The sequence below is a fragment of the Teleopsis dalmanni genome, chromosome 2, assembly GCF_002237135.1.
Source record: "Teleopsis dalmanni isolate 2A chromosome 2, ASM223713v2, whole genome shotgun sequence".
NCBI classification, from domain to species: Eukaryota; Metazoa; Arthropoda; class Insecta; order Diptera; family Diopsidae; genus Teleopsis; species Teleopsis dalmanni.
In genome coordinates, this window is record NC_051847.1 from 74,274,737 (window position 1) to 74,291,280 (window position 16,544).

The 16,544-nt window shown below is 27.0% G+C and overlaps 1 protein-coding gene across 1 annotated transcript; it reads left to right on the forward strand.

Annotated features, from left to right (window-relative positions):
• The first annotated feature begins 1,785 nt into the window (after positions 1-1,785).
• On the forward strand, positions 1,786-15,646 carry LOC119679710 (phosphatidylinositol 4-phosphate 5-kinase type-1 alpha-like). The gene is made up of 2 exons (XM_038092205.1): positions 1,786-2,367; positions 12,921-15,646. Exon 2 carries the CDS (start codon positions 12,953-12,955, stop codon positions 15,197-15,199), a length of 2,247 nt encoding a protein of 748 aa, XP_037948133.1. The 5' UTR covers positions 1,786-2,367; positions 12,921-12,952; the 3' UTR covers positions 15,200-15,646.
• Positions 15,647-16,544: the final 898 nt, after the last annotated feature.

A 16,544-nucleotide genomic window follows, 5' to 3' on the forward strand; every position in this document is an offset into this window, starting at 1 on the left:
AATTTATTAATTAACACCAATTTTTTTCTTTATTTTTATTTTTAACAATGACAAAAAACCATTTTATTTAAATTATTTACAGATATTTTTTTATTCACATATATTTATCAACTTGGCAGTGATGCCAAGTTATTCTGAAGCAACCAAAAGTTGTTCTATTGAAGCATTCATGTCAAAAGAATATACACAATAAAATATTTAACCAATAAACCAGTAAAAAAACTATATTATTACTAAAATATTATATGAATTGGAACATCTATTTCGATATCATATATCAGCTGACATCAGCTGTTTTTTGACAACGTTTGAACGTTTTCACAATTTGTGTTTATAAAAGTTGATAGCACTACAGCTGTGTTACGATTATTAAATAAAAACAATAGATTAAATTTCTTAAAACCCAGAATACAAAATATTAAATAAATATATTAAAATAATAAAAGTAAAATATCATCACTAATTTAGTTTATCATCACTATTTGTACCATAATTTTTTTTATTAGTTATAAACAAATTGTTAATAATTCTTACTGTTTTCATTTACTTTACTAAACTAATTTAATAAGTGTGAATATTTTAAATAAATAAACCGTATAGAAATAATTATCTGTGCCAATTACTACTTTTCGAATTAATAGTAGAAAATGAAGCCATAATATTTTTAATTAAATTAGCTAAACACATAAATTCTATAAAAATATCGTCAATAGACATAACATAGCTACAGTACAGCTAATCCAATAATTCAAACGGTTTTAGGGAAGGGGATTAGGAGTTCAGTAAATTAACGTGTATATTCAGTTATACATGCTGCAAAACACGCACCCTTATTGAATTTTAATTAATTTTTCAAAAATTTATTTATTTTTTATATTCATTGGTAGTATAATCACTTGTTGTCGTTATTGTTTCAAGCGTTAATGCGTTCTTCTTCTTCTACTGTTTCTCTCCGTAATGCTTTGTATTATTGTCGATATAAATTACTCATCATTAGCATGTTTCAGTAAGAGGTTCTCGAAATCCACATAATGAGAATGGAGAAATTTGTTTTCCAATTTTTTTCTTTTTGGAAAATATACATATAATTTGGCTCATTAACGCTCGTGTAGTAATTGAAAAAGAAGAAATGCAACAAAAACAAAATAAATTATAGAAAAAGCAAAAGAATGAGCAAAAAAAAAAAGAAAAAGAATAGAAATTGTTTGTGGCTAATAATAAGCAAATTAAGTTATTTTAGCAAAACTGTCCATTTGGGATGTAGCAATTTAATCTAATTAGCTTTGCTAGCGGGTAAACAACGTAATAGATTATTGTCTTTATTTATTGTGTGCATTGTTGTTTCTAAGTTCTTAAGAGTGTGCTTTTAGGTTTCTATTTTTATTTTCTTTTATTTGTCATTGTTATATTATAAACGTGCAATGGTTGTATTTATTTTTAAAACGGTAAATTGAAACTTGAACAATAAATTTATTTAATTGATTTTTGTGAAATCGAAGCTAATAATAGAATATTGTAATAAAAGTGTAAAAATATATGTGCTAATAAAACATTTATTAATTTATTTTGTGAAATTTAAAACCGTTAAAGTTTAAAGCAAATTAATACCAGCACAACTTCTTCATATATTTGAAATAATAGTAATAAAAACAAAAAGTAATTTTTTTCAGTGTATAATGTATAATACTGGCAGCACTAAATACTGACATTAACCGGCTGACTCATTGCTTTGGCAATATTTTTGTTTCACTCATACACATCGTAATTGTACAAATTCATTTTGACATTTTTTCTCGTTTGTCTTGTTATTCGCTCGCACTGCAAAGTAAAGGCAGCAGCAGTTTGCGCTGACATTTCATTGAGCATTCAGAAACTCAAATAGCTTCGATACGCGTACATTTACTTTATTTTGTTTTATGAATTTTTAGTAAATTTTGTGTGCAATAAAATTGGAAAAAAAACATAGAAAAATAAACACCCTCGGAAATGTGCGTGAAAATTAGATAATAAAAATATATTGCAATGTGACTGAAAATGATTATTTATTTTACATGTTGGCATTGCAATAACTCTGTTGAAAGCTAATTTGTTATGACTAATCGGAATCGCAAGAGAGCTAAATATAAAAAATATTTGCTGGAAAAAAAATAATAAAGTTGAAATAAATGAATTAATTATTAACTACGACAAATTAAAGCAAATCGCAGCGACGTTATATAAAATAGTAAATATATTTATAAATTTGTTAATCTTCATCGGGCAGCGTACACTGGAATTTACTGGAAAGTGTTGTTGCCGCTGCCACAGTCGCTCAGCATAATTTTCTGCTCGTTGTGTAATTTATTTTTAACAATTTCTCAACCACTTGTAAGTAATGAACAATGCAAAAAGAAAAAAATTATGATAAAAAGTTGCTTAATAATTTTATAACTTTAATTTGTAATTATAATTATTCTTGGATTAATGCGTTTATGTATGTGTTATGTGTATTTGCTTTTTTTAATAATTGATGTGGAAGCAAATGGCTGCGTGTTGGCCTCAAGTGTGAGCAATTAATTACACAACGTTTTATGTGTTTGATTAATTTGTTTATTAATTACTGCAAATGTGACGTTCGCTTTTCCAAAATAGCACAAAACGCCCTTGAATGTAAGCACATAAACAATAAGTGCAGGGCTGCGTAGCAATGTGGCACCCCAAAAACCTGTCAATCAACAAGTGCAGTTTTTGACAAATGCAATTTCAAGTGTATTTTTTATTATTTTTTTTATTGTTTTTTTTATTTGTTTTTTTTTTATTTGTTATTTTTTTTTTGTTATTAAAATTTATTTTTTTTTGTTATTATAATTTATTTTTTTTGTTATTAAAATTTATTTTTTTTGTTATTATATTTTTTTTTATTGAAATTAATTTTTTTTTGTTATTAAAATTTATTTTTTATTTTATTCAAATTTATTTTAGTTCTTAAAATTTATTTATTTTTTGTTTTAAAGGTTTATGCTTGTTTTGTTTTTAAATTTTATTTTTTTTTTTATTTTTGAGGTTTATTTGTTTTTTATATTTAAGTTGTTTTTGTGTTTTTAGATTTTTGTTTTTTGTTTTGTTATTAAATTTTTTTTATTGAAATTTTGTTGTTGATATTAAAATTTTTTTTTTTTTGTTATTAAAATTTATTTATTTTTGTTATTAAAATTCATTTGTTTTTTTTGTTATTAAAATTTATTTATTTTTGTTATTAAAATTTATTTGTTTTTTTTGTTATTAAAATTTATTTTTTTTTGTTATTAAAATTTACTTATTTTTGTTGTTAAAATATTTTTTTTTTTTGTTATTAAAATTTATTTATTTTTGTTATTAAAATTTATTTTTTTTTTTTGTTATTAAAATTTATTCTCTTTGTTGTTTTTAAGGTTTATTTTTTTTTGTTTTTTAGGATCCATTTTTTTGTTTTTAAGCTTTATTTTTGTTTTGTTCTTGAAGTTTATTTTTTTTTGTTTGTAAGGTATATTAATTTTTGTTTTTAAAGTTTAAATTTTAAAAGGTTTTATTTTTTATTTCCATTCCCTTCTGTTTTCATCTTTAATTCGATTTTATTTATTTAATCAGCGCGAAGAAATTGGTATAAATTGGTATAAATAAATAAATAAATAAAATGTTATATGTTATGTTCAGTTATATTAAATTTTTTAAATATGTTAAAAATAAAATTTTTAAACATTAAACAGAGATAAGCAATTAAAACGACCCCTTAATTTAGAACAATTAATTAAAAAATAAAATTTTGTTGTAATTTACTACAATTTCAAAAAAGTTTTCTATTAATTAAATAATTTTGATACGTCCGATTTGATTTTAAAAATTAAAATTGAAGATTTGATTTATTTATTTTGAATTTTCAAAGATAGTTACATATACAATATCATCACGATAAACAAGATACTTAATAAGTCTTATCATTATCATACTCAAGAATTGTTATCATCAATAATCATACTCAATGATTATCTTCATTGTTTTTTAATTACTTCAGATACCGTAAAAAAAACTTTACTTCAATACTTTCTATTATTTTAATATTCACATGAATATTATTATTGTTACTGTGGTGTGGATTTATCACTCGAGCACCCTAGAGTTCTATTGTGTCCCTTTTACGGACTTGCGGAGCTTCTTCAAGTTCAATTTTCTTGTAAATTGTAGTATAGAACCTACTTCACCAAGAAATTTTTTCGTCATTAGATAAAACATGCTTACAAAAATAATCCTTTTGTTTATACATCAGTGCAGATTCTTAGCACTTAAAGTTTCAACTTCTTCTCTACACAACTATACTTCTTCTCCGTACACCAATAAATTTATCAAATTTTTCCATATAGATATAAATATGGAACCTATCACTAAGGTTATTGTTGTAACCGACAAGGGTCTATAAAGCAGATAACGTAAAATAAACTATAAAACGAATACATTGGTTAGGATGTGGATAGGTATTCGTAGTATATTATTAAAAAGTGATAATAGTTTGGGGGATGGATAGGACAAATTAAAGTCAACCAAGATTAAGGCGAAGAAAGTTAGCCATTACTATGAGGATTTCTATGCAATTTCCAGCGATTTTTGAGATAGCTTTAAGCAAAAAATATGTTTGAAAATAAGAACAGTAGTTCCAAAATGGAAGAGTAAGAGGATAATATAAGAAAATGTAGTAGAACAACTATAGCTAAAGAACTTACAAATAAGTTGTATATTATACCTAAAATAGCTTAGGTAAATAAAGACTTCTGTCAGACTTCAAGACTAATTGGGTCTAATCTATAGTAGGATATACTCAGGATTACACTATCGTTAGACTAATTGGGTCTAATCTGTAATAGGATATACTCAGGACTACACTATCGTTCAGCACACTTCGTGTTCGAAAAGCATAATGAGATTTAATCTATCCAATACGAAATTTGTCGTGTTTATCGTTCTGAAAAGAAAATTGTGTTTAACCTTATATATCAGTTCACATTCTTGGTCAGTAGAAGATTATGATGGGTTAGATATATTGTACCCTGGATGATCAATAAGAACACCCTATTGATATATTGTGATTTGAATTTATATTACAATTTACAGTGGTCTCATCAGTTATATAAAAGGAACCCAAAATTCTCAGGCGCTTGGAGTTGAAATGCATTTTTGCTTCTCTATCAATAAATATGCGTAGGAATTTCAATTACACTTAAAGTGATTTAAAATGCTGACTTTAAATATGTAAATAACCACGCCTTAAATTGCAATAATTTTGATTTACGATATTATACACTGTATAATGAAATGAAGTAGATAACAAAAATTGACCTTAATAAATGCAGTCAGATAAATAATATAGAGAAAGATGTGTGTCGCTTTGAACTTGCAGTGAAGTAATTACTTAGTTGAAGAAAGTGAATACTCAGAGATCTTCGCCACAATAAAAAGATCGCATTTTAAGTATTTTAATAACTTGTTTGGCAAAAATTATTATTATTATATAAATAGTTTTAGCATTAAATGATGACTATAGCACAGTGAGCTAAGTGGTCTGGAAATCTTTCACAGTCTGATAGTAGTATAAAGATAACTGGACATAAATTATTATAGTATTTAATATAATCGCTTTATATGAAGGCAAATGTATAATATTTAAGTTCCATAGTTTGCTCTCTACAATCTAGTCTTATATTGTTTTAAATTATTTTTTATAATTAACGTCTTTGCATCGCATTCACAACATCATGGGTTGATAAGTATAAAATGTAGATTTTGCAATATTTTTTTAAATTAAGAAATTTTATTTTTAAGTTCTATATATTGTGGTGGTATTCTCGAAGTTTAGGATTGACTGTTAGATACTTTGTATTTGTTATGTTATGTTAAGCTTTTTCCGAATTAGTGCATCTGGGCACTTTTACTCTATGATAGCTGGGAGGATTCTGCAGAGTCCCGCCCATTTTACTGACTAATTTGAGTATTCCTGATAATCTTCATGATTATTCAATGATTGATCTAAGATCTGCGTACCGCTTCTTCCGGTTAGTGATTACTCTGAGATTAGATATTGCTAATTAGGGCAGTCTGTCGGTTTTCGCATATAGCTTCAGAGCTTTGTTTCTTATGTATTTTTTGACCCGATCTATTCTAAGGTTTCTTAGCATGTCATTCATGCGGATGTACCATGGTACATGGTATTTGAGTTAATATTAAAAATGACGCTCATCTTCCATAGATTCGATTGACAGATTTTTTCCGATTCTAGGGTTAAGTATCACCTACTGCAGTGAATGTAGTTAATCACTCTATATATGTTTTAAAAATTATATATACTGAACCTTCTAAACGAAGAAATTAAAGCTGTTCGCATCTCTTTCATGTGTGTAGAGATAGTGTGTCTAAAGTATTACAAACACAAGTACATCTCTCTCCAGGTTATAGAGATTTCTCTAGTTAAGAAGAATTAGAAGAGTATATATAGTTGATGGACAGAATTATTAAAAGTTAACTTCCAATTTTTGTATGTTTACTAAGTACTTCATTTCAATTTTTTTTTCTAGAGCCTATTAACATTTTTCCATTAAAAATTAAAATCTTTTGATTCTGAAATTGGAAAAGACCCTTTCTTAGGAATGTAGCACACTTCATCGCGATAAGATAAGCTTATCTACTTTGCGGTTACATTTAGAATGTTATTATTATTATAGATAAAAATTAATACTGAATTTTAGTGTTGGTGGAGAGTCTTTAAGTTTAATTGCGCAATCGGTTTAATTAAAAATAAATTGAAAAGTTATGTAGGCGTTCGATAAAATGTTTTGTAATATTTCATTTTTTAGTACGTTTCAAAAATTTCTGATAGTTGCTATAAATAAAAAAAGAAAACATGGAAATAAAATATGAAATAGTTTGAAAAAAATACTTGTACAGTAGCGGATTCATACGTTTGTGACCGTATATTTTTTTCTATAATACATTTTCCACTGCTGTTAATATCATAAACTCTTTGTCTCTGATGAAGTATTCTTTCATTAAAGTGAAAAATTAGCATATAATTTTAATATTTGATAAAAACACAAATTAATTTGAAATGTTGTTTCAAGAAATTAAAAAAAAAATAAAAAAAAAAAAAAAAGATGTTATATTTATATTTCTTTAATTAATCATATTAAAAGGAAGTCGAAGCTATTAATGTTGCAAATATTTAAATATTTGCATCAACAAAATTCTATTATCAGCCAAGTAATTTATTAGTCATAACATTATTAATTAACAATGATCTGATATTATAAATAAAACATGAGAAGCACATAATATTTCCATTAGAAATATTCCAAATGTTTATGCGTTAATGACTTAGTTATTACATCATAAATAATATAATTATACAATATGTAATTATTTACTAATAATGTTTTACATAAAGAAAATTTAGCTATTATGTGTATAGAAAAGTTATTAATCATAAAATAGTTAAATAAATAAAAATAGACATAAACAATAGCTTCTTTTGAGTTAAATTTTTAAGCTGTACGACAAGGTTCTCAACAGGCCTCTGTCTGACATCACTGGGTATGAAAGACATCTTTCTCGTGCAGCAAAAACTACACATGGCCAATTAAAGTCAGTGTATATCAACATTACAACATCTTATTACAGTAACTTCCCTTAGCTCTTATATTGTATTCCCTTTTTGAATTGAGAAGTCTTTGTTAAAGTTAAAATCGTTCCTTAAATCGGACTATAGCAACAACAGTAAGTAATAATAACAATATAGAAACTGAATGTTATAGAAACTATCGGACGTATATCTATGAAACAATTTCTAACAATTTCGTTAGTAGTTCCTGAATAGATAAGACATGCAAAAAGTCTATATTAAATATAAAAATGTAAAAAATAATTTCAATCCTAACAAGTGTCAATATAGGGCACTATATTATAACTCAACAGGCCTTAAAAATGGGTATTATATCCAATAATCACTGAGAAGACAGCCACAAATAAAAGAAAAATAATCATTAATCACCTTTTTTGACACGGGATGCCATCAGATGATAGATAGTTCTACAAAATAAATTATTAATCACCTTTTTCGGTATGGGTTACTATGGGGATTCTACATAAGTTGTTAGAATTGACCATACTATAATTTGACAAAGTAGTTCGAGGGGTGATAAGTATAAATCAGTCTCTTAATTTTTAATATAGTTCTCACTAGTCAGTTTAGATTTAATATATATTAGTCACCGGTTATCTAAATACCTTTTTCTTTGTGTAGAGTTTTGCCCTAACTTGATTCTAATTTATAAATTATTCTTTTTTATGTTTTAGTTTTTAAGTTCCTACTTTGTTCAACAGATAGGTAGGAACTACGATTAAATAAGCTAGATTACTGTATGCAGCTTTCTAGTCAATATTGTTCTGCAGAAATTTAAAGAACTTTTTCAAGCAAGTTTTAATTGTCTTTCGTATTACATCGTTGATGTTCCCAAGTGTACCCCAACTGAGTTTAGCACAAGATGTCAAAAGATGACCATCTCTTAAACTGCATTAAATATAGTTTCACTTGAAAAGTGTCCGTTAAAAAAAAAAATAAATAAAAACTGATAAAAAACTTGAGTATTGAATGTTTGTATAGCCTTGGCTACTTGTGGAAAAACATGACTAGTCATGGCTTCTAATTTGACAGGCACGAGTTCAAAGCCTGACACTTACAGTTCAAAGAAATTATATACGGACTATAAACTCATTAAAAAAAATTTGAATATTTCCTAATAAATAGTGTTGTATGGTCAGCCAAATTTCAATAAATTAACTAAAAAATTTTTGTTGTTGTATTTTAATTTCTATTTGAACCTTTCTAACTTTTAAATAGTTCGCTTTTAATTTGACAAGCATGAGTTTTAAGCCTGACACTTATATACGGACTATAAACTAAGCAATAGTGTTGTATGGTCAGCCAAATTTTAATGAATTAACTAAAAATTTTTTGTTTCTAACTTTTAAATAGTTTCTTTTTGTCATAACACGAGTCACTTTCGGCAAGAAAAAAATTAAAATTATATTAAATATATTTTTTTCTAAATTAGTGTGATATTTAAGTATTAGAACCGCCCCTGTGTAAAGTTTTTAATTCCATAGGCAAAATTCTATTCACTTTTATGTGCTTTTACTGTTGAGATTTTAACACTATCGACGCGTGAGGCCTGTGTATTTGCCAAAGCAGCTGTCGAATTTTCCATACAACCGTTCCATATATGTCGAAACCACACTTACCTAAACGTAAACGATATATTTATATATATATATATATAGTATGTCTGTAGTATTTAAGTGTGGATGGAGAGGCTATTGTGAAAAGCCAACAGACAAAATTTTATCGGCTTACTTGCCACAATTGTCATAGAATATAGCGGTAGCAAATAGAAGAGGGGAAGAATTGTTGTCTTTTCTTTTGAAGGCAGATGCTTTCTACAAACTGTGACAGTTTCTGTTTTATTTTATTTGGATTTTTCTGTATTGTTTTTTTTTTTGTCGGAAAATACAAATGAAATCAAATTTAAGCTTTTTTAAAATTATTTATAGTTTCGCCTTTTTTTTTTTTGGTTGATATTGTTTTTGACCATGACTGCTTGAAACTGTTTTCGTTGTTTCCAGTAGAAAATATAGACACGAGGAATATTTATCATTTTTAGCTTTTACGCCATAGAACTTGAGTGCAGTTTGTTTAATCGACTTTACTTTTGTGGTTATATGTCATGTAGTCATTTGGATTTATTTTAAATATTTTTATCTATTACATTATTATATTATTTCATTTCCATGATCCACTTGAAAATTATCATAATTAATTCAATATTCAACTTGAATTAAATTCTATGGTATCTCAAATGACTAACAAGTCGCTCAGTTCAAGCCGTCCTTATATCTTTAAATATTTTGAAAATTATTTTTTATAATTTTTATTTAATATAAAAAAAATTGAATATATAATTTCATTAGTTAAAGAAATACATATGAGTAATAATTAAAAGTACACAATGTAAGTTTCTTCTTAGGCTCCCTTCAAATCGTACACTTCATACTTATCAATCATAGCTTAAGTCATAACTTATACGTGAGTGGGGATTGCCCTAATTTGGCACTTCGCCTGTAGCTCATAAAAACCACAGTTTGAAAATAATGCAAAATCTTGGACGTTTCTTGAATTTTAATTTAGTTTAAATTTTGTCTCGATAAAAAGTGCACATAACACTGAAGTTGCAGTCCTCGAAATTGGCTTGAACTAAAAATGGCAACTAAACGTGATCGGTTTAGAATAAAAAGAATTTTTAGATATTTTTATAAAAAAGGTAATTAGCACGGAAATTATTAATAATAAATTGTAGGTCAACTATAAGTACTTTGTTTATATTCTATAAGATAGAAGAAGTGTAGTGTTTAGCTTGTTAAAATAATATCGCTGCTTTGTAGTAAACATGCCTACCTACATAAAAATACTTTACTACCATAAAATAGTTGAATATTTAATTTAAAAAAAATTCCAAAGTAAAATAGTCTCAAAATCAAATTAGTGCTATAAAAGAGTCAAAAGAAAACCATTAGGTTGTTTTATACCATGGTTTCAATTATTTTTTTCGCAAAAAGAAAACTTGTGTTTTTCTGTATATTAATTTAATTTTTTCCAACTTTGTTTATAAATATTAATTGAAAATTAATATTACATTGAAAACAATTGCTAAAAATAACAATAAAACAATTCATTTGAAATAAGCAAAACTTCACTAGACCCTAACTTTATAATTAACAATATTTTGATATAATATAATAACCCATAAAAATAAAATAATTAATTTTGTATCCTTTCTCTTCAACATACCTATCTACATATCACTTTTTTTTTGTTCCCTGGTTTCTTCCTAACTTGATTTTATTATATGTATTGTTCTCTTTCATGTTACAGCTGTGAAGTTAAAACATAATATAAAAGATACATATCTACATATCACTTTTTTTGTTCTAGGGTTTCTCCCAAACTTTATTTTATTATATGTATTGTTTTCATTCATGTTATAGTTATTAAATTGAAACAGTATTTTTATTGAGCAACTGAGTAAGATTACTATATGCAGCTTTCTAGAGATCTATTTCTGAAGAAGTTGAAAAAATTTTTTTATATAAGTTTTAATAGTCTTTCTTATTACATCATCGATGTCATACAAGTTTATTCCAAATATGATTAAGATGAACTCAAGTAGTTCCCTCAAACTACATATATAAAATAGATTTTTGATAATTTTTGATAATTAAAAATTAGAAGTGCCCTCTGTATAAAGTTTCAAATTCAAATTAAATTAAAAATACTTTTATATAATATAATAATTTATAAAAATGAAATAATTAGCGTTGTGTTCTTTTTTTCTTCAACATACATCACTTTTTAAACATATTTTTATTTCAATTTTTTTTCAATATCTCTCATAAGTATAAAATCTTATTAAAGGCAAATACCTTGGGTACTTCCCCTCAACTGTTAAGCCACACTGTTTTAAAGTTAGTTTAACCATTAAATAAAAAAAAATGTCGATAAATTCACATTATTAAATTAACATTCACTTGATAATGTAGAAAAAAATAAAAATTTGTGAATTCTTTCAAATATTTTCGGATCGACAACAGATGTTGCTTGCTCTCATTAAAATGTAGACGACTTCTAATATATGTGTTATATGTTGGTCTATATATATATATATAATAGAATCATTCATAAGTTTTTCAACTTATTTATATATAACTTAATTATTTGAAGCGGAATTCATAATACTTTTTTAAAAAAAAATTGGATAAATAAATAAATAAGTTATTTTTTAACAAAGAAATAAGACTGTACTATAATGTTCAGAACATTTCCTTTTTTGTGGTTATAGCATCACATATATAATAGTCATTTTTCATTATAAATCAATTATTAACTATTTATTAGCTTATAATTTTTTTTTTTGTGTTCTTATATAGACTTTTTTGTACTTAAGTCCAAAGCGTATACATACATAGCATATACAGATAATAATTGGTTTTAATTACTTTAGTCAATTATTTATTAGTTTGCTATATAAATATATTTATTTTTTATTTGACTTTAGTATAAAGCAGAAACATATATACTTAGATATACAAGGGTAAATAAAAAGCAACAAATATCTATTTAATCTTCAATGTTTATTCCTAAATTTTAGAGTAGTCATCCTTTGATATTAGATACTTATTCTACTGTAGTCTACAGTTTGAGAAACACTGTTGAAAATCCTTTTTAGGTATAGCATTGAGTTCGCCATGTGATTTATTTTTTCAGGATCTTGGTTAACTCTAGAACCTACCTCTTAAGATTAGCTTAGGCTTTATTAAAATTTCAAGGTTATTTTCAATTCTTTGAGTTCATATACGGTAACTCAATTGGCCAATGGGACTAAATGGATTCTTAGAATCATTGGTAATACCTACACTAATCTGAAGTAATACCTTTATTACTTATTCAACACAACCGAAGCACTTCCCTTGAAGTGCATGATGTTTACAGTACAACCAATACACTAAAAAAAGGACTTAGCTCGATAAATTAAGATTTAAGATGATTTACATTTAAGATGGTTTACAAAAAGTATTTTTTATTTTATAAATAAATAATATTAAATATTAATAAATAATATTTATCTTATTGTATTATTTAAAATATCAATTGCAGTGGAAAGTGTTGATATGTCAGTTTTTTTCAATTTCTCTAAATGATATTAGCATAATTTTTACTATAAAGCAACTTTTTATCATTTATTTAAGCATTTGTTCTAAAATAAAATATGTATGACCTATGCATTTTTTTACTATCCAAAATTTTTTTATAGAAATTGTTTACGACTACGTGTACATCAGCGAAATGGCAACCGATGGTTTTGAATTTGTTGAAATCGATCCAAATCGAAAAATAGAGAACTCAAGCAGTCAACTGAATTCTACATCAACACCGATTGCAGACAAAAAAATCGAAGAACAGGAAACAAATCTTTCCAATATAATAGAAAATAAAGATAATAGTATAACTAGCGATACCACTAATAGCATATTACCAGCATTGCCTTCCTCATCCCGTCAGTTGTTTCACGATACCGCTGCAGCACATGGTGGCGATGAAACCACAAGCTTCTTGCAACATGAATTGAACAATACAGCAGCCACACAACAAACTCGGCTACGTAGCGCCAGCTCTACGCTGGATGCTACTGTATCGCGGAATCCATCGACGATAGGCAAACACGAAAAGAAAATCGGGCATAGACGAGTTGATGAAGGTGGTGAAGTGACATATAAAAAAATACAATCGAAACAAATTATGGGTTCCATACAGTTGGGCATACAACATACTGTGGGCAGCTTGGCTAGTAAACCGAAACGTGATTTACTCATGAATGATTTTTGGGAAATGGAAACTATATCTTTTCCACCAGATGGTTCCTCAATAACACCTGCGCATCATTATAGTGATTTTAGATTTAAAGTTTATGCGCCAATTGCTTTTCGTTATTTTCGTGATTTGTTTGGTATAGCGCCAGATGATTTTTTGATGTCTATGTGTGCTGCACCGCTATTTCAGCTATCAAATCCAGGTGCTTCAGGTTCTATATTTTATCTAACCGACGATGATGAATTCATTATAAAAACTGTACAAAAGAAAGAGTGTGAATTCTTACAAAAACTATTGCCTGGCTATTATATGAATCTCTCCCAAAATCCACGTACTTTGCTACCAAAGTTTTTTGGTTTGTATTGCTTTCATTATAACTCAAAAAATGTGCGTTTGGTCGCAATGAACAATTTACTTCCATCGGATATTAAAATGCATGCCAAGTATGATCTAAAAGGTTCTACATTCCGCAGAAAAGCATCAAAAGTTGAAAGACAGAAAGCAAGTCCAACTTTTAAAGATTTGGATTTCATGGAACATCATCCAAATGGCATATTTTTAGAAACTGAAAAATACAATGCATTAATGAAGACAATACAACGTGATTGTATGGTACTAGAAAGTTTTCAGATTATGGATTATTCACTACTTGTAGGCATACATAATCTGGACATAGCGCAGAAAGAGAAACGTGAAGAACGTATACGAAACGCACGCGCAAAACTACAACGTTCTGAAGAGATACGTGAGGTAGATGATGTTCCTGAACCAGATCATACACAAATTTCAATATATAATATGGCACCCACATCAACTGCAGCACTAAAGGCGGCTGGTACCGCTTTGAATCGCACACGCAGTATGAACCGCCAACGACTTGTCGCACACTCAACAGCTATGGAATCTATAACTATGGATCCGCCTATAGAGGAAGATGAAGATGTGCCAACAGGTGGCATACCAGCACGTTCCGAAAATGATGAAAGACTTCTATTGTATATTGGTATAATAGATATATTACAATCATATCGTCTAGAAAAGAAACTCGAACACACCTTCAAAAGCATAATATACAATGGCGATACAGTATCAGTGTGTAGACCATCATTCTATGCGCAGCGTTTTCAAAACTTTATGGGCAAAACAGTATTCAAGAAAACGCCCACTTTTCCGCTTAAACATTCCCCATCGAAGCGTAAGACTTCGACAGCGACAAACCGCACACCTCAACGCACTCCCTCGCAAAGTATAACGTCACAAGTGCGTCCCACACTTATGTCTGGTTCATCTACACCACCGCCCGCATTCGATGATATTTCAGAAGAGGATATCACTGCCACTTCATCAACAGGTGTACTACGAAGCTCAACGAATTCACGAAATTTGTTACCGCAACGATCCCACATAAGCTCAAATCGTAGTGTACGTAGCAGTGCTACGGACGACTATAGCGATGATGAAATTGGGTCTGCAAGTGGTATGCGCTCACCTCACACAATACGTACACCACAACTTTCCAAAACAGAAGTGCAATTAACAACAATCGGTGGCATACAAGAAGATGTACTGTCCAATCACACGCATAACACACAGCAAGTGTCCAATGTGGAGGTAGACGCAAATGGCAAGCAGTCAGTATCGACTACCAAAACAACTGTTATTAAAGCTGTACAGGCACAAACATACACCACGACGCTGGTTGTTAACGACGTCGCCAGTTGATGTGGTTAATTACAATTAGCAAACCAAAATATCAGGGTAGCGGTATTTCTTCCGGTTAATGCCAGAAAATGTGAAAAGATAAAATTCAATCAACAAAAAAAGAGAAAAACAAAAAACGAAGCGTAGCTAGCGGCTTCCAAGGATGTTTGCAAGTAGCCTTCCCTCTGCTTCTTCAGTTTAAACTTAGTAAATTTAAAACAGATGCTTTTCTAATAACAATTTATTTATATTTTCGTGCTAAAAGTGCTAAGGAATCTGGAAATTAACCGCAATTGCTGTTATAAACGCTTTGCCATTTAATGCGCTCAGGATGGTGTTAAGAATTTACAAGCCACAAGTTCTCCTTCATTAAGTCTAATAATCATTTCAAGGATCGTATTCTATATTTTTTTTTCGTAAAATTGAAAAAAATTTAAGCACTTTACATATTTTGTGTAATTATTTTTAAGCACGAATAGATTTTTTAGACAAATTTTGCGTTTTTATATTCGTAATATTTTAATTTTTGTTATATATTTTTGTTGATCCCTTTTTTTGATGTCATGGAGGGCATGGACTTGTTAAAAAAATTATGTTTAATTGTATTATATTAATTGTAATTATTAAATGAAAATATAAAAAAAAGATATTTTAATAGAATTTAAAGTTGTGTAAAAAAGAATAAATATTTTGTATATAACGTATATTGAATTTATTAGCCTCATTTCTCAAATATATATGTATAACAATGCAAAAAAAAAAAGACAATAAATTTGTTAAAACTTCTTGTAACATTTATTTATTTATTAATTTTAGTTATTATAGATTTAATTATTACAAATTAAAATTTTGATTATCTGATTTATGTATTTTTATAAATTTGTTTTCGATAATTCATATAATTACTTCATTTAACAATTTGTACTATTTATTTAAACGTATTTTTTTTTAAATTAAATTGAATTCTTTTTTATGGTAAATATCCATTTATTTATATTAAAAAATATCCATTTATTTATATTAAATGGATATTTAACATATTGTTTTTAATATGCTGAAATTATTAATAATTTAATTATTCATTAATCATTAATTTTTGTTCAATTTAAAATTGTTTGATATCAAATTGAATTTTTTTTTTTTTAAAATTCGAAGCTTTTTATATTAAATTAAAATTTTTTTGTATTTCAAATTTAAATTTTTATATTCAATTTGTTTTTTATATATAATACACAAATTAATTTATATTAAATTTAAATTCTTTTTGTTCAAGTGTAAATTTATAATTAATTTAAAATTTATGTATATTAAATTTAAATTATTTTATATTAAATATAAATTTTTATTATATTAAATTTAAATTATT

Bases quoted from the DNA above. Each gene is read 5' to 3' on its own strand.
- LOC119679710 (XM_038092205.1), top strand. From the start codon at position 12,953: ATGGCAACCGATGGTTTTGAATTTGTTGAAATCGATCCAAATCGAAAA.